Source organism: Corvus kubaryi, unplaced genomic scaffold (assembly GCF_017639235.1).
Source record: "Corvus kubaryi isolate FWS band 111438036 unplaced genomic scaffold, C.kubaryi_AGA036_p1.0 split1-37296, whole genome shotgun sequence".
Classification (NCBI taxonomy): Eukaryota; Metazoa; Chordata; class Aves; order Passeriformes; family Corvidae; genus Corvus; species Corvus kubaryi.
The window spans coordinates 16,868,807-16,895,783 of NW_024582075.1; the positions used below are offsets into that span (position 1 = coordinate 16,868,807).

Sequence of the window (26,977 nt, forward strand, 5' to 3'; positions counted from 1 at the left end):
TGGAGCGCAGCGGCGACACGGGCGTGTGGCGGCTCCGCGCCACCGCCGCACAGCGCGACCGCCGCCAGCCGCCGCCGCAGGACGATGGCGACCGCGGCGCGGGCGGGAAGAAGCGGGGCGGGCGGCGGCCGCTGCTGCCGCTGCCCGAAGCGCGGGGGGCGCCGCTGGTGCTGCTGTACCTGCTGGGGCTGCGGGCGCTGGCGCAGGTGTCGCACCGGCAGCTCCTGAGCCGCCCGCCCGCCGCCGCCGGGCCCCGCGACTTCAGCGCCGCCCGTGCCAGGTACGGCGGGGCCACCGGGCGGGAGGGGCGCCGGTGGGTGGCGGTCCCTGGCAGAGGGGTCATGTCATGCTTTGCCCTGGCGAGAGCTCGGAGCTGATGAAACGGCGCGTCCCCCATAGTTTAGTTCTGTTAGTCTCGTGTAGTGTACGGTGTCTCGGAAAGCTTCTTTTCAAGTTTTTAGTTGTGTCAACAAAACGTCGGGAAGACTAAAACTATCACTGTAATTTTAGAGTGTTAATGTCAGGTGTATGTCTTGGTAAAAGTGTGCTTATTCAGACCTTCAGGAAAGGGCATTTATGCATGTACAGAACCTCACTAAAGATAAAATCACTCTTTCCCAATCACTCTTCTGTTCCTTTTTGAGTTGATATGTTCAGATCAGAAAGCCAGTACATTGGCTTAATATCATGGTAGTTAAGCTAAGGAGTCCTGAGTAAAGATCAGACCTATATGCCCATTACAAGTTACTGTCTAACTGGCTTTAGCCTTTTCTGCTTACCTTGAGTTTTGAAATAGAGCCGTGTACCAAAATGTTACAGCTGTAGATAAGTTACACACTAAATGTTGAATGTATTGATGCTGAAGTTTTAATTTATGTCTTACAGGGGATATCTTGACAACATTACAGCAATTGGGCCCAGAACAGTTGGAAGTCCAGAGAACGAAGTTCTTGCAGTTAACTACCTCTTAGAACAAATTAGGGGAATAGAAAGAGAAAGCACGGATGCTCACAAGATATCTGTAGACATACAAAGGCCCACAGGCTCCTTTAGCATTGACTTTTTAGGAGGCTTTACTAGTTACTATGCAAACATAACCAATGTGGTAGTGAAGCTGGAACCTCGCAATGGAGCTGAGCATGCAGTGTTATCCAATTGTCACTTTGATTCCGTACCAAATACCCCGGGTAGGTCTGTGTGTTTGTTCCTTGTTTCTGTGTGTTACGTGAGCCGCAGAGCTTGGCTCATGGATTTCTCATACCAAGTAGCCACATTAGATTACTGCATGTGTCAACTAGTCTGTTTGGTCTCAGTGAAATTCATTGCTTAGAGTGACAGGTTGATCCTGTTAAACTTAGAATTTCACTCTCACTTTCTGTAGGCAGCAATTTACGGATGCGTATTTAGATTTCTGGAAGGTTTGGTTATGTCTGCCTTTCTTATAATTCACTGCTTATGCATATAGTTCATGTGCTGCTTCCACCCATCATCCAGGTCTTTTCATACTTCTTTACTGATTTATTCCTGGCTTTTCTTTCACAGGGTGCTTAGCCAGAGACTATGCCCATCCCCACTAACCAGTCTGTTTTCCCCTCCTTTTGCTGGTATCTCAGATTTTCAGTCTGATGTGCTTAAGATATGCCAGGTTTTTTTTGTTTCTTTCCACGTTCAAAGCTCCTGTCTCAAAAGAGTGTAGTGATCAAAGGCTGGGGTACTGTTGCCTTGGTAGTGTCTGTATCTCTTTTACAGCTACTTTGACTATCAGTTTTGTGTACTCACTTAGTCTTGTTCCTCTACATTTTATAAATCGAATCCTGTTAAATTATTATTGCAGCAAGGGTGTAAACTGCTTTGTAAATTTGTGGGTTTAACAGAGCCAGGAAGGTATGGATCTAAAACACAGAATTTGTTGTAACACTCAGCCACAGGTGTGTGCCTGTTATTGCAGTTGAATAACACCCACAGATGTCACTCACCAGCAGTACAGCTTTTACTGGAGTTTTTTCATTTACATCCCACACAATATTTTATTTTTTTGGTGCTGAACATTGTATTCTTTAGCACATGTGACTAGTCCTCATTATTAAGGAAACAATTGAGTATTAGCTAGAGAAACAAAGCTTTTGCTGGACTCTTTCTGCCTTTTTTCCGTCAACAAATAGCATACAGAACTTCTCTTTCTCCTCAATCATATTTCTGCAACATGAGTTTCCAAATTACACTTAATAAATTCATGATTATTATACATGCTCTGTGATGGAGGAACTGCAGAGATGCTAATTACTGTATATATAGTCTGTGTATGTCTACCTAGACTTAGAATATTTAACAAGCATAGTACTGTGATTATTAAAAATTGTTTTCAAATTGATGCCCTATGTAAATTGTGTGTTGATTTCTGTGGGTTATAAAACAGGATTATGTTTACATCAATTATTTTCTTTACAGTTCCTCAGACACTAAAATACTTCACCAACCTTGCACAGAAGTGCCAAAAAAATAAGAGTGGTTTGTATAGGATTTTACAGAAATCTGTAGAGGAGCTGGGAATCAGCCTGTGTGCTTGCTCTTAATCACAAAGCAGCCTAACCCTTTACTGCGGCAAGGAGCTGCTCTGCCTTTTGTTTTCTTAGTATGCCACTTGCACATTACCTAAGCCTTTTGTTTTCTCTTCTCCTGTATTTCTCTTAACTATTTGCTTACAGCCTTTTTTTCATTACGAAAAAGGTGGGCTTTTAACCAGAATTAGTATGTCTCAAAGATCAGTGAGTAATATATTTGTAAATCCGGTAATAATATAATCCGCCTATGATGCTTGCATACACAAAATGTGTGAAGCAAGACTCAGTCAATCATTAGTTTTAGAAAGCTTGTGTTCCTTGTGAAGGAAAAACATAAACCGTAAAGTCCTAAAATGTGTCTCTTGTTCTGATTCTACTTCAGTTTGTATGGCCTGTTTGATTCTTTTCTGGTAAACTCGATGGCAAAAGCATCTTTGAAATTATCATCACAGACATAATGTGGTTTTTTTAGGTTGGCAATATCTGCCATAAAATCTGTTACGACCTCCTGTCAGTTTTGTTTTGTATGAAGTACTGGGGGATATTTTCTCTGCAAGTTTGTGTTAACGGTCTAAGGCTACATGGCTGCTTTTATCAGATGTAAATCTGTATGTCTCTTGAAGCCAATAACTTTTATTTTTCTTAGCCTCACAGTAAGGCATGTAAATTACTAATGTCAGTGGAAACTATACTCCTCTGCTGAGTTTTCAAAACAGCATTTTAGATAAAAGAACTCAGTGTGGCTGAAAGCAGACTACTGATAAACTTGGATAGCAGTTAAGGTCTCTTCCAAGTCAGAATATTCTGTGAAATTAATGAAAATCTGTGACGATCAGGGCTTTAAATCAGGTAATTGGGTGGTGATCTATGGAAAGCTTTTGTCAGAACAAGGCAGTAATTTCTGAGAACTAGAGTAGAGAATGGTGCATTGGAAAGGTCTCGAATTTATTTATTCCATGCAATAAACTAAAGCTAAAATCTAGATTAAGATTCATGTTTGTATCAGGAATATGTCCATTTCATAGCAGATATGTCTTACGTTTTGTGTGGTGACAAGCTTTGGAAAAGCTGCTTGTTTTTTTTTTTCTTTTATGTGTAAATTGCACATTTTGAGCAGCTAACTGTACCTAAATAGCATGCTGAGGCTTGACCACATCATTGTCAGCATCTCAGTGCGTGTCAGCATCACGTGTGTAACCCAGGCCCAGAGGAATGAGTTTTAATTTCTGTTTTCTCCCAAATTTTACTTATTAGAGCAGGATAGGGAGGTGCTACAGCTTGCACCAAAGTGAGGGAACTGGGAAAATGGAAGGCCTTGACTAAAAGATGGATACTTAAGATAAAAAACCAGTGGGGTGTGGGAGAAGGTGTGAGATTGTAGTATTGGATGAGGAACTCAAAGAGGACAGATTACTGAGCTTAGAGTGAAAGGAGTTTCTGCAAAGAAGGAAGGGTGGTGAAAAGTGTCTGATCAGGAAAATCTTTTATTGTAACGTATACCTTGTGGAGGCTTTTAAAGGTGTGAATTCTGGTATTTCCTAAGCTCTATTTTGCAGTCTTAGCTTTATATTACTTTGGGGTTTTGTCCTCTTAATTGAATGCATTGTAGCAGTGTGGAATGCTTTAGGGTGACTTGTGGGGATTGTTACTTTTTGAAGTTTGAGTGTGCTGTCAATGAAAATTACATCCTTATTTATTAATGTTGTATTTAAGAAAGTAGATAATGATCACATTGCTTGCCTAGTAACCTGGTTAGTCTGCTTTTCGTGAACAGTAGTACTGGATCTGATTTCTTGCTCAACTTCTGAACATAATTTTTGTTTCAGCTGTTGCTTTCAACTAGTATAGACAGAGGGTACAAGCAGTACCAGAAAATATACTAAAGCTTGACACAATTGTACTCCAGTTAGATTAAGTGACTGAAATAGCATAAACCATTTTTCTTCTCTTGTCTTTGTTGCAAGTCTGTGTGTATGTTGTAAGCCTTACTATTTTGCTGATTGTTTTAAGGTGCCAGTGATGATGCTGTTAGCTGTGCAGTGATGCTTGAAATACTTAACACACTTTCCAAGTCATCGGAGTCCCTGCAGCATGCTGTCATATTCTTATTTAATGGTGCAGAAGAAAATATTTTGCAGGTGAGAATATGCCAGAATTATAAATTATACATCAAAGCAGCGTATTAAAGCTCTTAACAAAGGAAAGATAATGGCTTGTGTTTATCTCTTGGAATATTCATTAATTACCTGTCTTTTCTGAGGAAAATGTGTATAATTTCAAAGAGAAAAATGCACTTGGATTAAGAATATTGACTGTATTAGTTTAAGACTTGCATTTTCTGCATCTGTTTGTGTTATCTGCCTTGTGCAGTCTTGAGTTATATGCAAACTTGAATGACAGAAAATAACATTTAGGCTTGTCTGGTAGATATTTGACCTATATTTTTTTGTTTTCCCATCAAGGCTAGTCATGGCTTCATTACACAACATGAGTGGGCCAAGTCAATCAGAGCTTTTATTAACCTGGAGGCAGCAGGTGTAGGAGGAAAAGAACTTGTTTTTCAAACAGGTATGAGCTTGCATTGTGTCCAATTTCTACACAAGGTTAATTTGGTAATAAATGATGCAGACTTGAAGGAGTATTGAAAGTGACTCATAAGCAAAAGATAGGAGAATTTCTGTGCCTTTTCCCAGGCCTTTGCAGCAATTAAGTTGTTCTCAGTTTTTAGATACTTCCAGGCTAAAGCACTGCCACAGAAGTTGCCTCATAGGTAGGAAGGCTGTGTAGAGCAGAATAGTAGAAGTTGTGTTTCCCTTTTGCATCAAGGTAAAAAGGAGAAAAACATTTGGATAGCACATATCTCTTAATACTCATAGTTTCGTATGTTCTATTTATTTTTCACACCAGTTCTTTCAAAATCTTTGCAGGGAGATTGTGGCATTAGAATTCCATCTCATGCTCAGGAAGCAGCAAAAGTTCTGTGTTTTGTAGGCTGCAGTTAGACATGTGCTCCATCCTAGCTGGAGTGCAGACTTTCTTGTAGTGCTGAAGCTGCTTAGCTGTTTACATGCACTGAATGCTTTAGGGGAGAGACTTTTTTCTAAACAACAGTATTGATGTGTGATACATACATGATGGGTTGGGAGTTCAGCTAAAGGTTGTGACTTCATTATTGCTGGGTCTTTTTGGGACGTGGCTTTTCTGCTCTGTCACTGAACACAGGAGGCAACAGTGGTTTGGGTTTTTTGCCCCCAAATGTAGCTAATTCTTTCTCTGAAGTGTGAGTCATTCAGCCAACCCAACTGTACTTATTATATAGTCTGTGGGGCAACAGTGTTAAATCTCCAGTGAGTTACTTTGCATTATTTGTTACCATGAGGATGCATATCCTAACTGAAGTTCAAAAACTATTTGCGGTGAACTTTCTGCTCATCTTTTGTTAGGACCTGAGAACCCTTGGTTGGTACACGCATACGTAGTTGCAGCCAAACATCCCTTTGCCTCTGTGGTGGCACAGGAAATATTTCAGAGTGGCATTATCCCAGCAGATACAGACTTCCGTATCTACAGGGATTTTGGCAATGTTCCAGGTATGTTATCAAAAGACATGTCAATACCTACTACGTTTATAACAAGGATACTGTTCTGCTGTTGACTGTGTGAAGGTCCTCAAATTTGGTTTGTTTCTCACACTGGGAGGGAATTCTCCTGCTCCTTTCCTAAGGAAAGAGTTTTTAGATGAGTTTGTCACACAGTTTGCCAGGGATGTATTTAGATGACTGGTGTTTTCCAGAAAGAAACCACATGGTAGAAAAGTGTCCTGAAAATCAGGAAAATACTCCAGGAATTAGCAGCTATTAAATATTCTGTTTCGAAACATTTTGGTACATGATGCTAATTACGTACTTGCAGGAATGAAATGTCTGTATTTAATGGATAAACCAAAATAATCTTTTTTAGAGATAGTGAATAGTCATTAATGCATTTTCATTACCCTTGGGTTTTGTTTGGTTGGGGGATTTTTTTGTTGTTGTTGGTTTTGTTGTTTCTGTTTGATTGTCGTGTTTTGGGGTTTTTTTCTTTCTGGTGGTGGTGTTTTGTTTGGGGGATTTGGTTGGTTGGTTTTTGGGGGATTTTGGTGGGTTTTGTTTGTTTTTTTGCATAATCGAGCACAGGATAGAAGCTTTTTAGTTTTGCTGATCTGTTTACAGTTTGCCGTTCTTTCTGTTGAGAATGAACAGTGGGAAAGAAATGGGAAGTGTTCACTCAGTGTGAACACAATTCAAAAGACTGTAAACTTCTGAAAAGTCCTTCTTGTCCAGGACAGGTTGTCACTGGAGTCACTTCCAAGAAAAGTGATATTTCTGAATTGATTGTTAGTACAAAGCAGTTGTTCTGGCATACTTTGTACTGTTCTGAAGTACACTTCTAGCCTGAAACTAAAGTAGCTGATTTTATACAATGTGTTCTTTGTTCAGAATCGTACCTGGGTGGTAAATGATTTCTCACTGACCTCTGGGGGTTTTTTATAAACAGATTAAAAAAAAGAATTGAGTTAAAAAACTGGTTTGTTCCTCAGAATTGAGACCTATTTTGCCAGAAATTGTGAGAATTTAGATTGCAGATAGCAGCTTTTTGCATATGCAGCTGAACAAGTGAATGGGATACACTGAATGTGTAACTAATGAAGCAGAATAACCTTTGAGTTTTGGTAAATGCTTTTGTTTGTTTGAAGAAATTATTTGGACTTTGAAGTGAAGGGTTTTCAGACCAACTCTCTAAAAGCTGTTTACACATCAGAAGTACAAAGAGCGCACCTGGTCTTTTGAGAAGGTGATCTGTAGTTTCACAGTGCTGCTTTTTACTACTTTTCAGCATAAACATTTACTGAAGCTTTGCAAGGAAACATTTGGCAAGCACCTTGTACATCTTTTCTGAAGCTGAGATGATCTGGTGTTTCCATGTGTTTCTCCAGTTGCAAGGGATGTCATGGGAATCAGTACATACGAAAGGACCAATACTTTAAAATGTTTTAAAGCTGTTCTGTTTTAAAGACAATGGAAGTCCAGTTAGTTTTACTCCTGCAAAGAAGGCTATTTTGTTCATCTCTGAGGATAATGACTGGGTTACAAAGTAGAGCACCATTTTCTGTGAAGTACGTGGGAGACTTTATTTGTTTTGGGGTTTTAGGATTGCATAGATTTAAAAAATGCTGCTTCTCTTTCTGTAGGAATAGATTTGGCTTTTATTGAAAATGGCTACATTTATCATACAGAATATGACACGTCAGACAGAATTTTGACAGATTCCATTCAGAGAGCAGGTCGGTATTTTAATTCAGTAATTTACCATCGAGTAGTATTGTTGCTTTTTCATTTCACTGTAAGATTGCTGTAGTGATAAATTAATAATTTTAATTACCCATTTAGTACATGTTGGTTGTTTTCTCAAGAACAAAGAATTAACTGAATACATATCTTTTAAATACAAAAGAAATATATTTGGTCAATTTGGGAAGATAAACTTTATCAGCACCCAGTGATATCAATTAGATTGCACAGTTGCTTTCAAATCAAAGTTATTTACTGCCCATTGATACCTGACTGTTCAGCATTTGTGTTCCTTTTATCTTATTAAGTCCTGTTACTGGTTAACGTTTCTCATCAGAAGCTTTTGAGTAAGTTGGTGGCATAGAGACTGATCTGCCAGCAGAGGTTTTTTGTATTAGAATAGATCTCAGTCAAACTTATGTGGTAGCACCCACCACATAAATCCTGGATAAACAGGATTTATTTTCTGCAACAGGTTGTGCTCATTAGACAGACTACAGTGAAGAAAACTATGAAGACCTTTAATTTCCCAGGAAAAGCTAACATAATCCTAAATGTCTCCAGGATTTTGACCATTCATTCTTTAAGCTTATGTACAAGCCAACTTAGATGACCAGCATGAATATGGTTTTTAAACACTTCCTTACACCAGTTTAGCTGCAGGACAGAAAGTAACACTTCTAAATTCCTATTGGAAAGATGATTGTAGTCATGATGGTCTTATGTAGAGCCTGTCCTCCTAAACATATCACAGATTAAAAAAAAAAAAAAAGACACTTTACAGCCAGTAAGAACTTCTAATTGTCTAGTGAAAGCTAAATGAAAGTTGAGAATGATTGTTCTCATTTGGTTACCTTGTTTTGACTGTACTGTGGGAAAGGAAAAGGTAGTTGGTGCCTATAGGCTACAAAGGAATATAGTGGCCTTTTCTTTAGAGTCATGGAGGGAAAGAAAGGCAGGTAATTGATAGACATTGAAACCTGGAGGGGTCACTTAGTGGTGAGGAGAAATTATGGTTGGGATGATGATTGGGAAATTATAAACTCTTCTATGGGTTAGCCTTCAAGTCCAGTGCTAAATATCAGAAGTGTAGAAGAAGTTATGGGCTGAAAGCCTGACTGTTCCTCCATTGCGATGGTGTCTAAGTGCATGAGAATTCCCAAGTATACTTATTTTGACAGCTGGATAGATTAACTCATGTAGAACCCTGTTCTGTGTGTACTGTCAAATACCTGTTTGAGAATAATCATTTGTGTTCATGTCTTTGTTGAGGATATTTCTATACAATTTTTCAGAATGGTTATAGTAAAAAATAAATAGTGTGTGGTAATTTATCAACCTTGATATAATTATATTGTGTATCTACTGTTTTAATAGGTGACAATATTCTAGCTGTCCTAAAATACCTAGCAACATCAGAAAAGTTGGCTAAATCTTTTGAGTATCGACATGGAAATGTTGTATTCTTTGATATACTTGGTTTATTTGTCCTGGCCTATCCTGCTCGTGTTGGCACAATTATGAACTATATTACAGCAGCAATTGCTGTTTTTTATTTAAGCAAAAAAGTATTACAGCCAAAACCCAGAGGTAAGTCTAGGTTGTTTACAGTTTTGTTTTTTTTTTTAATTACATTACTCTTTAGCAATTAGCAATTCCTAAATGAAGAAGTGTAGGTGAAAATGTGTTCAGGCCGTTACGGCATCTCTTCAGTTGAACTTCAGAAATAAAGTTTAGGTGTGCAGCATGCCATAGGAGTTGCTTTGTGTTTAAGTCTCTCATCTGAATATTTGTGATGGTGAAAGAATATGATAGGCTTAGATGTCTAGCATTTATGAATCATGATTTTGTCTCTTATCATATCATGAAGATTAAAATTAAATCTTTTAAAGATCTGGGTATTGAAAAAAAATTGCCTTGTATCCATATAATTTTTAAAATTCTGTTAATTCAGATAAGGTAGCAGAATCATGTTTAACGCCTGTCTATAGACAGGACCGAGTATGAAAACAAAAAATGGAGAAAATGACAGCAAAGCTTAATAGAGTGTAAACCAACTTAAATCTTCTAATTAGACCTTTTTAGTATGTGTAGGAACATGCCTGTTAAAAAACCTTAAAAAAACACACCGATCTCCTCCTGAAAATCCAGAAAACATTTTTGGAGTAAGAAAATGTTAAAAGAAAAACAACTCAAATTTTTTGTTGTTGGGGGTTTTTTGTGGGGACGGGGCTTTGGGGTGGGTTTTTTTGGTGGTTTGTTTGGTTTGGTGGGGTTTTTTTTGCAGAGGGGGTTGTTCTTGTTTTGGTTTGGGGTTTTTGTTGTTTTTTTTGTTGTGGTTTTTATTGGGTATTTTTTGTATACCTAAAAATGGAACTGTGGCTTCATTGGTTCCCTAGTAAAGTTTTTGCTATCACGAAAGCTGTAATCTACAAAACACACCAGTATTTTGGGAATAAACCTTGCAGTGGAGATGTGTGCAAGTAGACATGCACAGAAACAGGCTAAGTGATGTAAAACCATGCTGTTAAGATGTCTTCACAGGGGACCCCTTAATTTTGGTCATTAAAGTAGTTACACTGTGGGGTAATTAAAATTTTGATGATCGTCTGCAGTAGAATACACAGGTGTTGAATGAAACTTCTTTTTTCTTCTTCATAGCTGTTCATAACCTGAAGAAGTTATTTACTGCATTCAGCTTAACCCTCACAAGCTGGGTGTGCACACTGGTGGCAGTCCTTATGGTGGCAGTGTTTGTCTCCATCATTGGACGGGCTCTTTCTTGGTACACCCATTTCTATGTTTCTGTGTCTCTCTATGGCACTGCAGCTGCAGCTAAACTCATTCTTGTGCACATGCTAGCCAAGAAGTTCTTCTACAAGGTGGGCAAGACTTTGTTGTTATTGTTGAAGGGCAATGAGGTGTTTAATCTGTGGAAGACCTACCTTTTGAGCTGATTAAAAAAAATGCGAATAGTTTTCAGTATCTAAAATGTTGCTGTAAAAAATTGCTTCATCTAAACATAAGGGATTGTTCTGCTAAATCAGAGAGGTAAGAGCTATGTGATTTAAGACAGCCTTGACCTTTAGGAGCTGCTTCAAAAAAAAGGCGGGAGCCTTTGTGATTTAGGTCACAACAACCCCAGGCAGTGCCACAGGCTGGGGCAGAGTGGCTGCAAAGCTGCCCACAGGAAAAGGACCTGGGGGTGCTGGTGCCAGCAGCTGAACATGAGCCAGGGTGTGCCCAGGTGGCCAAGAAGGCCAGTGGCATCCTGGCCTGTACCAGCAACAGTGTGGCCAGCAGGACCAGGGCAGGGATTGTTCCTTTGTTCTTGGTACTGGTGAGGCCACACCTTAAATCCTGTGTTCAGTTCTGGGTCCCTCACTCCAAGAAGGACATGTAGGTGCTGGAGCAAGACCAGAGAAGGGCAATGGAGCTGGTGAAGGGTCTGGAGCACAAGTCCTGTGAGGAGCAGCTGATGGAGTTGAGGTTGTTTAAGCTGGAGAAGAGGAGGCTCAGGGGGACCTTGTCACTCCCTACAACTGCCTGAAAAGAGGGTGTAGCCAGGTGGGGGTTGGTTTCTTCTCCCAGACAGCCAGGGACAGGACAAGAGAAAATGGCCTCAGGTTATGCCATGGAAGGTTCTGGTTAGATATTAAGAGAGATTTTGTAATGGAAAGGGTTATCAAGCTCTGAAACAGACTGCCCAAGGAAGGGGTTGGGTCACCATCCCTGGAGGTATTTAAAAGATGTGTAGATGCGGCACTTAGGGACATGGTGTACCGATGGCCTTGGCAATGCAAGGCCTAGGTTGGACTCACGTGATCTCAAAGGTATTTTCCAATCTAAACAATTCCATGATTATTCTGATTTATAGTTCTGAGCGCAGCTGGAGATGGAACAGAGCTCTTGGTTCTTCTCTGCATTAGGTAAAAGTCATTTAGGCCCCTGCAAGGCTCAGTGAGGATTTGGTGTGTTTTACTTTTCCATTGCTGTCATTTGTCATGATTACTGTCTGTCTACTTGTTTTGCTTAGGATTTTTTTTCATGAACTTACCGTGATTTAACTTGTGTAATAATTTCATAATTATAAATTATAACAATCCCATATGGTTTTGTGTCTTGAGGTATCTGATAGATGACATTCTTCCAGGGCAGAAGTTGACTACTCAGGCCTTCTAGGCTGAGGTTTTAGGTGCAGTAATAATTAGTCATTCAGCTTGTTGTTACTTATCTTCTCAGCCATTTGTGTGGGTTTTGGACAAGAGAATTTAGGAAGCCTTAGTTGACAGGCAAATACAAATGTTTGAAAAAGTTTTAAGAACTTTGTGACATTTGGTGAATTTTCATCTTATGAAAAGTTCTGAGAGGATCCATCATGTCTTTCTCTGGAAGTAGAGTTTTTAAAAATTTTTTGGGGAAGGAGAGTGTTAACTGGTACATGTATGTTACCAAATATATGTATTTGGTGTTATCCCTTTGTGGAAGAGATGAGCCATTTATAAAATAGATGCATTGTTACAGTTTTCCAGTCTTCTGGATAAGCTGGCTGATACTTTCATTAGCTGTTAAGACATTGCAGGCTCTGGCTCTCCTTCATACCTACTGATTGCTTAATCATCAGATCAGCCATCTCAAAATCAAAAGTGTAGCATGCTGTAGCTTGCACCACAGTGTATTGTTAATGTTGTTTCTGTAACTTGCATTTTACTTAGAAGTTGCATAAAATTTTTGGAAGCCAGTCTCTTCCTTGGCTATCAGAGGCAGTGCCTACTCATGGCTCAACAACTTGTGAGTTGATTAGCTTTATGTTTTGAAATAGGTTTGGCAACTTCTATGTTTCTTTGCTCTCCTTCTTTTTTTTCTTGTCACCCCAGAACTGAAGTAGGTGCTTTCTGATAACCGTTGTTCATGCAAGCAATCCTTCTTGCTACAAGCAGGATTTGCAGATAGGAACTTTGCACTGCAAACACTGCAGCATTGCTCATGTAACTTAAAAAAAAAACAAAACCAAAGCAGATTACATTTTTTACGGTTAAATTTTTTTTTTTCCCTGAAACATTGCTGGTGTTATCTCACCTATGATGTCTTTTATTCAAAACAAATAATGTATTTTAATAAGCAGACTTCTGAAGTGACAGCTTGTGGCATGACCTACAAAGGCACCAGTATAATATTTCTGCACTAATAACAGTGCTTGTGTAAGAAGTCTGTTAGCAGCTGCTGTTCAAAAACAAGTTTACATTCTCAGGAGGTACAGATAACTTTTTCACACATAAGTATTATGTAATTTGTGCTGTGTTACATTTTCTTTGAAAAGGCCCTCTTTGCCTGAAACACTAGCCATGTGTATTCTTTTGTATTGTCACTTGTACATTCCCTTCCTCCTTCTGCCCAAGCCTGTGTAATCTTTTTCAAGTTGTGTCAGCAGACTTAGAAAACTAATAAAAAAATATACTGTCACAGATAATTCTGTATGGTAAGAGAATGGTGAGATGATGCTTGTCAGAATTGTTTTGCCCAAGGAAAACAATTATATACAAGGAATATGGATTTGTCTGTGTGTTCTCATGAGGTGGGATCTATGGAATGTGCACAGTAATTAAATGTATTTACTGCTTTTTGTTACAGAATATGAATGAGCAGTACCTGGGAGATGTTTTTTTTGATGCCTCATTGATGATTTGGTCAATAGCATTGGCTGTGATGACTCAGATGGGCCTTTGTTCAGCATTCATTTGTACATTGTGGGTAGCATTTCCTTTACTCACTAAGCTGATGATCCACAAGGAATTCAGCCAAAAAGGTATTGGTTTTGAGGGGTGGAAATGGTATTTAAAAACTTCTACTCTTACTCTTATTTAGGCAAAAGAAACTGCAAACATTGACTTTGAATAGTCAAATTAACTAAGTCACATTTTTGTAATGAAAGAAGTGTTCTTGAACTTAAGACAGTTTGAAAGTGTGAGAAGCTTTAAAAAAATACACTGAAAAACATCCCATGTCTCAGGTTAAAAGAGCAGTATGTGGGTATATTAACAAGCCATCAAAATTTTGATGAACAGTTAAGGTTCATAAAAAATACTGTAATATTTAAGGAATGCTTGGGACAGAAAACATGTTAAAATTTTTTTTGTAATACAAGATTAATTTTGTGGTGGTTTTGAAAGTTACACTAGTGTTGGCTATGCAAAATGAGATCTTTTCATATGCATATCAGGGATGAGGACCAGTATTGTGTATTGGGCCTTGCAGTGGTATTGTGGATGTATCAGTAAAGCTGCGTGTTTATGTCCTTTTCAGCTTTACTTCTTTTGTCTTTTGTTTTTTCCTGTTCCCTACAGGTGCCACAATACAGTTCATTGTGATGTACATGCTGGGGATGTTTGTTCCTTATCTGTATATGCTGTATCTAAGTTGGACTGTATTTGAAATGTTTACACCTGTCATGGGACGAAGTGGTTCAGAAATTCCACCAGATATGGTGTTGGCAGGATTTATTGTTATCTTCACTATGATCCTGTCTTCGTATTTTGTAAGTAGAATTTGTAAATATTGTTTAAAACCATTAAACTTTCTCTAGAGTTTAGAAAAAGAAGGTTTTTTTAATTAATACTAGAAATTAGTGATAATTAGACAATATCTTAAATGTTACTGGAAAGTTCTAGGAAATGTGTCAAAGATTCCATGTTTTGTGTTAGTCAAAGAAAGGTCATTGAAGCACTGCTTATATTGCTCTATGATGATGCAGTAAAGACTGATGTAAAATACGAAATGTAATGCTGAATTTCAAGCAGAGATTCATTTTAGGTGTAATGTATGACTGAACAATACATGTACAAACTTCAAAAAGAATACTCAGGTTTGTGGTTTTTTCTGCTGCCATAGAACCTGGAAAGATTCTGGGGCTTTTTTTTGTTGGCAGATGTTTTAAAAACAAGAAAGTTTTGAAAGCTCCAGGAAGTACTCACTTTATTCCTTTTTTATAAAATAAATCAGCTTTAAAAATCTCAGTTTTAAATACTGAGATTAAAAAAGTGTCTTGTATGAGGTGGTACTTGCAATTATGTCTTTTTAATGTACCTTCAGTTCCATAATTGAATTTTAGAGTTATACAAGTAGTGCCTTATATCTTAAGTGTTGCAGTTTTATAACTGGACTGTTTTTTTTATTCTCTAGATTAACTTCATTTACCTTGTCAAAAGTACAAAAACGACGCTAATAACTTTAAGTACTGTGTTCGTAGTCACTCTGATTCTCGTTTGTAGTGGAATCTTCTTTCCTTACACTTCTGATGCAGCTAATCCAAAGCCCAAGCGAGTCTTTCTCCAGGTAAGAAGAGCTTTGCATGTTGTATTGCCTCTTTTGGTTGCAAGAGTGTTTCGTTTTTTTCAAGGCTTAATTCCCCCACCTCCTCCATCCCAGAAAGAGTAATATTCCCTTTCTTTTTTGATTTAAAAGCTCTAGTGATTATTCCTGCATTTGAAATGATGGCTAATGTTCCCCTTGTTCAATCTCAGTGTTCAGCTCCTCTGTGTCAGAAGAGCAGGGTGTTTTGGGTTTTAAGTGGGCGAATTGTGTAAGTGATGATAATTTAAAAAGTGAATGAGGTTTGAGGTGGGCTAAACCAGTCAGAGTCATCTTCTGATTGTGTTCTTATGGTATGTATCTTATCGCAGTAATTCTTGCATTTGTATTCATAAATACTCAGATATGTGTTCAGTGCATACTGAAAATGCAGTAGACCTTAAGGATTCACATGGAGGATATTTCAGAATCACCTCTACCGCTTGCACGCTCCAGAGGCTCCACCATCTTTCTGTGTTTGTTTTTTTTCTTCTAGCACACAAGCAGAAGATTTCATGATATAGATGGAAATGTGGTTAAAAGTGACTCTGGTATATGGATTAATGGATTAGATTATAATGGAATATCTCACATAACTCCCCATGTACCTGAAATCAATGACACCATTAGAACTCCATGCGAGGAGCAGGCTCCTTTCTGTGGCCTTCCTTGGATTCTGCCAGTGCACTTCATGTTCCGGTTGGTGTGAACTCTCCTTCACTTGAGCACTTTACTGCAAAGTATAGTGGTCGTTTATGCAATTTCACTTAGGTAAGGGAAGAAAAACTAAGGATAATCTTGGTCTAAAAGGAAATAATCTTTCCTCTTAAGAAGACAAACTTTGGCCTAGGTGCTGAGTCTTCTGCTAGAGTCTCTGCAAAAGAGACTCTATGGGTCTGCTGCAGGAGCTTTAGAAGTTGATGTGTGGGAAATAGATGTAAGCACCAGTGGAGAAAAAGGTGAACGGGGGGGCCTCCTAAAGGGCAGTTCAGAGTAGGAGGATGTATGTCTGTCTCCTCCCTTTCCCAGCTGACTGCAGAGGATGTCTAGAGTAGCAGGTCTCCACAGAAGAAAACCAGCTGCTTGTGGCTATTTCTCACACCTCAAGAATCTTGTGAGCAAAAGTGTAGCCGTTTGAAGGTGAAAATATTCTCACTCATTTGTTTTGTAAATTAAGGCAGATGATGGTAATGAATGAATACACTGGTGACTGTTTTTCTAATATGCCCTTTAAATATTTGTCTGACCAGAAGCTGATTTTACCTGCCTTCTGCTAGAATCAACAGCTTTTGAATATTTCATGTAGTAGCAGCACAGTCAGTGGTACTATAGAGAAACTTCTTGTCTTCTGATGTTTAGTACCTCAGGGTGTTGCATTGAGAATAACTTGAAACTTTTTTTTCTCCACAGGAAAAACTGGTATCTTCCTGCTCCAGAAATTTCGCCAAGAAGCCCAATTCAGTTTAAACTTCTGTCCAAGGAGCTGATGCCCAGGAACTCTGTGAGGTTAAGCTTTGAAGTATCTGGTGAGTGACTGAAGCTTCTGGTTTATGATCTGTGTTTATTTTTATGCCCATAATAAATCAGGCTTTGACTCCAGTACTGCAGGTTGCAGTGCCGTTCCCAAGATAGTAAGCCATGTAAGATTAGCATGAATTAATTCAGTTTCATAGCACACTAGAAGCTGTGAGTGGTGTGTTCCAGTTCTTACTTCTGGGACTGATAACATCGTCTGTCTTGAGTAAGTCTTGATTGTTTTACAGCAGGTTCTTTCTAAGAGTGCATCTTGTAGCATTTTATATGTTAGTATATATTGGACTATATTATATTAATATTGTGAAATGTCCTGTATTCCTCTGTTACATCATCATCTCACTTATCCCGGTGCTTAGCAAAAATTGAAGTATCTTCTGTAGAGAAGACATTTTTATCATGCTTTGGAAGACATGGATAGTAATACAAGGATGACATGCTGTTCTGTGGGAAAGCACATGGTTATCCCGCCTCTCCTGTTGATCATGTGGACACACATCTCTGTCCCTGCAGGCCCGAGCCACATGTCCCTGTACGTGCGGCCGCGCACAGGGTCGGCGCTGTCCCGCTGGTCTCTCGGGGATGGAATGCCGGTTGCCAGCCTGGGGGGAGACTACTTCGTGTTCTACTCCCGTGGGCTGCATGCGGCTCCCTGGCTCTTCTGGGTAGAACTGACGGTGAGTGCTGCTGGAAACCTGGAGATGCCTTGGTCCGCCCTCTTCCCACCATGGCTGCCATTTCCTATGTGAAGAATGTTATAGTAAATAAAGCTTTGCTTTATTTGATAGATCTTAATTCTGGTATCCTTCTTTTAGTATGTTGGCTTTATAGATCAGCTCCCATGTATTTTCCATGAGTAGTCTGCCAACTTGACAAACAGCCAAGGCAAAAATATTTTTCTTGTCTCCATGGTCTTTGGTCATAAGTTTGGATTTCTCCTATCTTAACCTCACAGTTCTTGAAGTTTTATCTTTACTACTGTTATTTCAGAGTTGATTTTTATTATTATGAGTAGTTACCTTTTCCCTTCCCTTGTTTCCTTGGTTTTGGGAAATTACAGAGTCCTTGGTGGAAAATTTACTGGTCTTGAAGCTGAAGAGAGTTGTCAAAGCTTTGTTCTCAAAATTCTCTTTTACTTTATTTTCAGTGGGACTCAAGGCTTCCAGCCTTGCAGTTTCAGTGGGATTTATGATCTGCCTCCCTACCCTTCTAACTTCCAAAGGATTAACTTTTTGCAGATCTGTATGTTTTTACTACAGGTTTAACAGTGTCTTATCCTTTGAGTGAATATTACAAGTATCTTTTAAAGTTCAGGAAATCCCTTATTCTTTCCTGCACCAGGCAGTCTAAACACAAATAATCCTCAAAGGGTACTTGATAAGGCAGACTGGAGTCTCAAGGGTGACAAGCCTTGCAAGACTGATAGAGTCAAAGCTAGCCAGAAAGGGCTGTACATGTCCTCAGGATTTGCAGTAAAAGGATCAGTGTAAATACTGTGTTGGAGTCCATATCTTGATTTGTCAGCAAAACAGACATACAAACATTAAAGTTGGGGCACATGGAAGCTGTGTAACACATCAGAGACACTGTGATCTAAATACCTGTTTACCAGTTAGTTTCAGATTGTACTTGTCATGTAGTCAGACTGATACGTTGAAGATAGGAAGTATTTTAACACAGAGGACAAAGAACTGCGGAATGAAGTTTGTTGCAGAGATACTGTCTGTAGGAAAGTGCATCTGAATTGTTCTCATATTGAAAAGTCATGAACAATCATAAAGACTGTGTTGTCCTTTTCTCACTTTCAGGCCCCAGAAAAGCATTCTGATGGAATAGTCTCCCTCGCCATAGCAGCACATTACTTTTTTGGGGAAGATCAAAAGTCACCTCAACTCTATACCTTACTGGAGAGGTTTCCAAACTGGACGTTTTCTTCTGGCTGGTCCTGTACTTACGACCTTTTTGTCTTTTGACAGCAATGCTGCAGGGCTGATAGGGTTATCTCTGATGCAGGATGCTCTTGGGGCAAGCACTTCGTAACAAGATGCCAGAGACTTCAGCAAATTGTGTTTCTTTGGCAGTTTGACTCTTTAAAGACTACTGCTATCTTGGGGATATAATGATACTTTTCTGTCAACATGAATGCAGTTCACCTTGGCTCTTCCACTGAAGTGGCAGTTTGGCTCGTGGGTTTCTTAAAATGAAAACTGCACTTGACAAGGTAATATTAGCATAATAAATGGTGGCAATTGTAATGGAAGGGCTTCATGGAATTTATTTTGTTGCTGTGTAAAATACAACCGTACTTCACAGGTACGTGGAGTATCACCTACCAATCCTATCCGTCCTATTCAAGTCAGATCTGCAGCTAAAAGCAGCTTGTTCCTGTGGGAGCAGGGCAGAGGTGGCGAAGTCCTGAGTGTTACTTTTGTCACTGGATGAAGTCACTGAAAACTGTGATGCTCGTACAGGTTGCATTGAGTCCTTGGCAAATGCGCAACGCAGAGAAATCAATATTATGATGGAATGTTGTAATTGTTTATCCAAATTGTATGTTTCTGTTAAAAAACTTAGTTCTATCCCTTTTCCTGTCTCTTCGGCGTTATGGCATGAGTGGCTAAGTTCAACCTAACTCTACCATCTTGTGGTTTTGTTCCTGTTGGGATCTTCACTATCAGCACACGTGACTTGCTCTCTCCTATGTAAGAGTGCTAAGTTCCCACTCCTTTATGTGGATGTCTTACAATTAATCGATTCTAAATTTTAAGTTACCTTCCAATTTATTAGAATTGGCTAATTTTGGTATCTCCTCTGGAGAGATTTTTGGTAGTGTAACGGTATTGCACTTGCTAATACATTTTACTGTTTCTTAAAATAAGGTTTGCTTTCCATAAGGAAAAGTACCTAAAAGAGTAATCTTAAAAAGATGTCTAATATGTCTGGATTGCTCTTTTATTTTCACAGGATGGATTTTATAAATGACTGTGAGTGTTTTAGAGTATCTTCCAATTTTAATTGACAAGCTTTGAAATCCAAAGCTACTGACCTCTTTTTTTGTACTTACCAGGTTTTTGGGTTTTTTTAGTGCAGTGGTTAGTAGTTAAGGGTAATTTCTGAAATTCAGAGAACTCAGTGTATCTGAAGGAACTTCATGCTTTTTTCCAAATTATGTATAAAACATTTTGCTGTATCAATACCATGCTACAAATTTTAGTGTTTTTTTTCCATCTCACAAGTATTCCCTAATGTCATGCAGAGCAGATTTTGTGCAGGCATCATCATTTAGAGTAGAAATATGCTAGTGCTGGTAAGTTTGCAGAGCACATGTAAGAAAATGTGGCCGTTAATTTGTGTGAGCTGTGATGGATAACAGCTCTCCAGTCAGGTATTTTTCCTTCGGATTGTTCTGTAATTGTGTGTAATAGTGGAAAGAATCAGTTTCATTGGTTGCAAGGGACATTCACAGAGTGTCAGCTCACTCATGGACTAGGGTAAGAGGTTTAATTACTGTAATCATAATGAACTGGCCATAAGTATCTTAAAACCCGTGGGTTTATACATAATGTGCATTAATCATCACTCATTTGATGGTATCTGATTTGAAACTACACTCCCTATGTTAAAGTGCTATTAGTGATTTGAAAATCAGAGTTATGAACTAAAAGTCCTGTGTCTTGAATCTCAACGAATGTGTTGTACTGTACTCTAGCTGATGCACAGCTAGTTAACTAAAGCTGCACTGATACTTGCCATCTTCCTCAGTTTTGATTTTTGTGTTTTGCCTCTGATTTAATGCTTTGAAAGTGCTGTGTGAAGAATTAATACTGGGAGCCAAAAATATAAAAATGTGTGTTGGCAATTTCTGAAACTTTAAGTGAAGCAATAACTTCAGTCTCAGGATTTAATCCTTGTTAAATAATTTAATTATGAGGTATGTCTGGTGTGTTGCAAATTTCTGTCTTTGTAAATAAAAGCAAAACTTGATAGGTGAAACTTGATTTTTAGCATGATTAAAGGTATATTTGAGTTGTTTTCATTCACTGCAGTAATGTTTTATTTGATCATGGAGTAGAAATACTGCTAAGAGGTGCTGGGTTAGACAGCTCGTGTTAGAGCTGTGTGGAAGATAAGCTTGGCCGAAGAACACAAAAATCATCTGAGTTCAGAAAAGTTTAAATGGGAGTCCTGGCTGGTTTCCTGGAAAGGAAGGTGGTTTTTGAAATAAGATGTGATACAGAGGAGTCACTGATAGCTAAGCTAAGTAATCTTTGCAAAATTGATGGTTGAGACCAGATTTATTGTTGATCACAGAGAGAAAAACAGGATGGAAAAATTTGCTGTTTATGTCCATCTGCTTCCCCATTCAAGTACAAGCAGATTAGTCTTTTGCTACTATGGGTTGTTATTTCTCATAAAAAAGCATTGTGTGTCTTACTCTTTGAAGTGTATAAAATGCAAGCAGCTGGTAACTTTAAGGATACAAGGGCATAGAGTAGAAAAATTACTTACTCTTAGTGGAGGCAGTAAACAGTTGATTAGAATCACCCTGTGCTCATCAGAAACAATTTACATCCACAGCAGTTTCTAAATTGCTTTCTTCTTCTCTTCTTCCCTGGTTTTGATGGCTTTGAGAATCTACTGTTCTCTATTAAAATACATACTTCTGAAGCTCTCTGAGTACTAAGCACTTCATCAGTTTAAGCAAAGGAGGCCTCTACTTGTTGTGGTTATACAATGTAGTGCATTATTACAGTGTGTCACCATACCTTCAAGATCACCTGTCAAGTAGAAGTATGCATTTGAAGAAAGTGTTGGAATAGGTGCAATGAACAGGAAAATTTCAGCTATCATATACAAACTGACATCAGACTGTTGAGCTGAGTGGGGCTGTTCTGTGCTAGTAAGACCTGTCTTTAAATGTCTGTCAATCTTAGTTGGATTGCAGTCCTCCTGGAAAAACACTAATCAAATAGACAAGATCTAACAAGTCTATACAGAGCTAGTTGTAGCAGGTGCGACATAGCTGAAGAACATTTTGTCTGCATGGCAAAGCTGTTCCATACTCTTCTCCCTTGAGGGCTAAACCTAATCTGACTTCTGATAATTATGTGGAAGAGGCCTGCAGGATGACCCATCTTAGAACTTGGTATGTGGTCTTGGTAGAGAATGGGAGGAAGACATGTGAGTTCAGTAAACCTGCATTCTGTGGTTAGTGTCAACTTATGTAGCTGTGCCTTCCATTTTGAAGACAAAATATGCATTCTCAACCTTCATGAAAATCCCTTCCAGTCTCAGAAGATAAACTGATCCTAGAAATTAGCCAGGGTTCCCTGGAAGTTCACTGCAGAAGAGCGTCTGTTGGGCTGCAGCACTGTATGGTTCTGTCAAAGCTGTTGGGTGCAGCTTGAGAACAGGCTAAGCATTAAAGGAGAGTCTTGAGCAGGAAGTACAAACCAGATTAGGGAGATCTAGACACTGCTGTCTGTATTTCAAGCAGGATGTCAAGCATGTGGTCCTTAGCAAATGTTTCAGAAATCTGAAAGAATCAGTCTTAAGCAGAAATTTATCTAAAAAGGAGCAGTTATTTCAACCTGTTCTGAGAATAGAACAAATAGAAGCTTTAAAGCCAGTAACTATACAGGTGAATTTGAGCAACCATCTTAGAAAGGTGCCCATGCACAATTTATTTGGGGATGTTCTTTTCAGGGGAGGGGTGGCGGTTTGCTCTATTTGGGTGGTTTTGGTTTGTTTAGAGGTTTTTGTTTTGTATTATTTGGGATTCATTCTTCTGTGTTTGTTGGCGGGTTTTGGGGGGCTTGGAATTTTTTGGATAGAAGACAGTAATTTGAATAAATTTAGGAAAGACTAGTTGGGTGCCATGTGTCTGCTGTGTAGTAACTTCAGGCTCCAGCTGTGGACTTGTGAAGTTGTCTCTCAATGCTCTCTCAGTAAGCATGCCCAAGGAGTTTCCTATTTCAGGGGCCAGGTGATAAATAGAACGCTCAACAAGTTTGTATCTCTCTTTTCTGTGCCTAAACACTAGGAAGACTTAGGCCACTCACTCTGTGCTGCTATTCCTGTCACTGCCTACTAGAGTACTTCAACAGTCTTCAGCTCTAGGAAAGGAAATAAGCTGAGACAGTAAGTTGTTTTTCCCTCCTTCCTTCAGTTGAAGCCAGCTTACCACCCTCAGCAAGTTACCAGTCATCTTTTATAATGTCACAGCTTCTCCCGAGTTTATTATGAAAAGGACCTCTTTGTACAGGTTCTGGTTAGATTATGAATTCAGGTATTTCTGCTTACTTAGCAGTGTCTCTCTAACCTGTAGCTTACAGACACTTCAGCTCTAAAACCCTCTGGTTTCTTTGGCCTAAAACACGGTGAGGAAAAACTAGCTTACTTGGCTTGACAAAAGTGATTGTGAAAAGTTATCTTCAGAAATGCGACTTGCTTCAAGCAGTTTTGCAAGTATACCCAATGGGAAAGGATCTGTTAAATTGGTAGCAAGGAATATAAAGTATTGTTGCTGTTTTTCTGAGACAATTAATTTTGCACAGGATGAGAAACAGATAAGAAAACTTGATGATACACAAATTGTTGTGAGGGAGGAAATCTGACATCAGCCAGTTTTAGTGAGCTGGATACACAAAGTGAGAACAGTGTCAACATGTTGGAATTCCATAAAAAGATGCAGATTCTCAACTGGTTAAGTGGCCCATTTTTTCTATCTTCAGTTTAATAGTGGAGATTTGTAGATGACTAAACCTTTTGTGGTGGGTTAACCCTGGTTGGCTGGTGGGTACCTAGCAAACTGCTCTCTGACACCCTCCCCACAGCAGACCAGAAGAAAATAGGATGAGAAAATTAATGGGTTGAGACAGGAACATCACTCACTGGTACCCACAACAGGTGAAACAAACTGGCATTGGGAAAATTAATTTGTTATCAATTAAAATAGAAATCTGATAACAATTAAAACACTTTACCCCAACCTCCCCTTCCTTCCCAGATTCACTCTTCTACCTTCTCTCCCACAGTGGTGTAGAAGGACTGGGGATGGTCAGTTAAGGGTCAGGTCATGGTCAGTCTGTAACATTTCTTCTCTGCTTCCTTCCTCTCCTCACTATTGCCCTACTCCAGAACGGAGTCCCCTCCATGGGATACAGTCTCTCATAAACTGCTTCAAAGGGGATCCTCCTCTTGCTGGGATGGTCCTTCAGAAAGAGATTGTTCCAGCATGGATCCCCTGTGGGCCACAGTTCCTGCCAGAAACCTGCTCTTGCATGGGCTCTTCAGGCTACAAGCTTCCTTCAGGGCTCCTCCATCCACCAGCTTAGTGTGGGCACTCCAAGGCTGCCACTGTGGGAATCTGCTCCAGTGTGCTCCACACTGGGTTGCAGGTGGAGAGGCTCCTTCCCTATCGTCTAAAAGGACTGAGCTGTTGAGCAGTACCACACCAGTAAGATGCTAATAGCAAGACTGTCAGTGTATCCTTTAATGTGTGTGTTTACGTGTACAGAGTCACAGGCTGCAGGGAATCCCAGTTGCAGTGCCTGGACTGCCTCCTCCTGCTCCTCGGTATCGCTGCAGGACTGTTCCTCACTCATCTCCCACAGGAGCCTTTATTTATACACTTTACAGAGAGGAGGTACCAGCTTGCCTGACAGGCTTCCCTGAGTCTGTTGGAACTGGCTCTGTCTGACACAGCCCTCCTTGTTACCACAACCTTGCCACCTAAACCCAGCACACCTCTTTTCACAGCAGCAGCTGGATGTAACTTCAAAGATTCACTAATAAGGTGAAGGTTTGATTCTTCATCCTGTAAAAAACAAGCCACGTGAGTATAAAAAACAATCCTCATCAGGTGGTTTCTTAGAGAGACAAAGTTCTCAAAGATGGCCTACCTGGATGGCTTGAAGTCAGAAATAGTTCTTTTTCACAGGAGTAACTTCAAGTAAAGTTGAATACATTTGTCTTTTAATTACAAGTATAACAGCAGTGAAATCAAAATACAAAATTAGCACGTAAGATTTGCATAGAGATAATTACTACTAAAGAAGTACAAACTTCTAAAATTTCACAACTAAAAAGATTTACCTGCTAAACAACAGTAGCACAGTAGTAAGATATGAATACTAAGAATGTTAATATATCAGTTAATGTATGGTTTTACTTGCACAGATCCAAAACCTGAACAGCAGGAAGCTGACCAGGATGGGCTTGGCTTACATCATTACCACAGAACCACAGAAAAATATTAACTTGAAGCACAGTTTTTATTTCTTTTAACATAGATTAAGCAGGTTTCTTTATCATAAAAAAAGCTTTAAGTATTATCCCCTTAAAACAAGAATGAATTTTGACGTCAGGTCACAACAGGCTTGTAGGTATGATAGACATTATCTGTAACCAGTAGCTACAATGCAGAATAAGCTTAATGCTGGGACTCAGACCAGGTTTCTTTCCTCTAACTTCAGTATCAGTTTCAACTCTTAAAATGAAGTTCAAGTTGCATTCATTAATACCTCCAGCTTTCCAAGTAATACTCGCAATTATTGCACTTGTACTGGTTGTGTTGGCTCGTAAAGCCATTCTAAAGCAACAGTTTAATATTTGTACATTTTAAAGCACTAGATCTTATCTACAAACAAATAAAGATGATGAAACCACAATTTATTTAAAACTTAATTGTGAATAGTCTTAATTTCCAGAGTTTAAATGGATGTTCCTTTAGTAACTACACTAAAAAAGCAACAGATGCTGTAACTATCCTACTATGACTAGTTTGGTCCAGGTCAGTAATCAAGTGATGTTATAAAAAATAAACTAATTTATTGTGTATAAAATGAGTAATGTTGCATTTTTGTTCAGATTGCACAGTACAAACAAGCTAATATCTAAATTAATACTGTTACAGGTAGTTATTACATAGGGACAGCAGCTAGAAAAAATAAGTACCTCAAAGCAACAGACTTCTGCAGCCAGCTTTCCATAACATTGTATGAAAGTTAAATATGTTTTAGTCAGAAGTATGCATATTATAAAATGTTTGAAAAATGTTTAAGTATGAGCTGTTAAACTAGTTTTCCATAGCAAGAGTATATGATGATTATTTACATTTTAAAAATCCATTTATCAGAAAAGAATTTACAATGAAATAAATAACCTTCAGCAGTCCCTTAACCCAACTACAAGATCTGTTAAGTGGCAGTAAAAAACAGGTAAGCCACCTTGTGTCAATGTTAGGTCAGTAAAGTATGCCTCATCCAGAAAGAAGTGCAACTCTGCTTTAACTTTACTAGTCATCTAGAGACATGCAAATACATATAGGTACCTCCAAATATGGTACAATCTTGAGTATTTGTACAAGATTATTCACAAAAACATACAATATATTTTACAGTCCTTTACTACAAAATATTGGTATCAAACCAATCTGAACTGCATTGATCAGACATTTATTAGGCAGGCAAGCTGCAAAGAAAACAGTTTTTATATTTAATCCCCTCTTCGCCTTTTAAACTCAAGCAAGATGTAAGTAGTTTCTTCGGAACGTGTTGGTGATGTAAAGGTACTGATGAACATTGGCTGAATCTGTCTCCATTCACAGTCTCTCCAACACTATTTAAAGTATCAAAATGTAAAGCTGCAGTCTGACAATTTCATCAAAAAAGAATCATGCCTACTTTTGAAATTATTAGATGAAACTGATGTTTAGTTATCCCCACTAAAAATTCCAAAAATTGAAATATTAAAAAACCAAAACAAAATTTAAAAAGAGTTCAAATCCAAAGCACGGAAGCAGATCTAAGAGCTGGTTTGCTTCCTTTCACACCTGATGCTTGGGAAGTTGTTCACCTTCCACTTAAGACACAACACAGTCATAACTGCCTTCTTGGAATGAATCCTCATCCTCTGTCTTAGCCTTGTCTTCTTCATGTCTGCTTGCACTGCTGCTGCCAGCATCACTCTGAGGATTAGTGCCATGGCTAGATGAAGTCCTGCTTTCCTCAGCTCTTGGGTTCGCTTGTTCAGGAACCTTAGAAGGATTCACTGGCTGAAACGCTTCTGGTTGTACTTGCTCTTCTACTATTTCATTTAGTTTCTGGATCTGTGGTTTGATGATATTTAGAAATGGCTTGTACCCAGGGCTAGGAAGAGAATAGGATACAACACCATGAGCGAATTAAAATTAGTACTTCTGTC

The 26,977-nt window shown here is 38.9% G+C and overlaps 2 protein-coding genes across 4 annotated transcripts in view; one reads left to right on the forward strand and one right to left on the reverse strand.

Annotated features, from left to right (window-relative positions):
• ERMP1 (endoplasmic reticulum metallopeptidase 1) overlaps positions 1 to 20,807 on the forward strand; it is a 21,596-nt gene extending 789 nt beyond the window's left edge. Inside the window, exons 2-16 of the mRNA XM_042013184.1 lie at positions 6 to 280; positions 886 to 1,187; positions 4,572 to 4,699; positions 5,024 to 5,129; positions 6,005 to 6,151; positions 7,792 to 7,884; positions 9,269 to 9,481; positions 10,553 to 10,773; positions 13,523 to 13,697; positions 14,236 to 14,426; positions 15,071 to 15,223; positions 15,735 to 15,937; positions 16,649 to 16,764; positions 17,285 to 17,448; positions 18,580 to 20,807. Coding sequence (XP_041869118.1) covers positions 6 to 280; positions 886 to 1,187; positions 4,572 to 4,699; positions 5,024 to 5,129; positions 6,005 to 6,151; positions 7,792 to 7,884; positions 9,269 to 9,481; positions 10,553 to 10,773; positions 13,523 to 13,697; positions 14,236 to 14,426; positions 15,071 to 15,223; positions 15,735 to 15,937; positions 16,649 to 16,764; positions 17,285 to 17,448; positions 18,580 to 18,744 — 2,652 coding nt within the window. The 3' untranslated portion in view covers positions 18,745 to 20,807. The remainder of the gene's footprint in view (positions 1 to 5; positions 281 to 885; positions 1,188 to 4,571; positions 4,700 to 5,023; positions 5,130 to 6,004; positions 6,152 to 7,791; positions 7,885 to 9,268; positions 9,482 to 10,552; positions 10,774 to 13,522; positions 13,698 to 14,235; positions 14,427 to 15,070; positions 15,224 to 15,734; positions 15,938 to 16,648; positions 16,765 to 17,284; positions 17,449 to 18,579) is intronic.
• Positions 20,808 to 25,028: 4,221 nt separating this feature from the next.
• RIC1 (RIC1 homolog, RAB6A GEF complex partner 1) overlaps positions 25,029 to 26,977 on the reverse strand; it is a 47,056-nt gene continuing 45,107 nt past the window's right edge. For all 3 annotated transcript variants that reach the window (XM_042013060.1, XM_042013057.1, XM_042013058.1), the window contains exon 26: positions 25,029 to 26,922. In XM_042013060.1, coding sequence (XP_041868994.1) covers positions 26,637 to 26,922 — 286 coding nt within the window. In that variant the 3' untranslated portion in view covers positions 25,029 to 26,636. The remainder of the gene's footprint in view (positions 26,923 to 26,977) is intronic.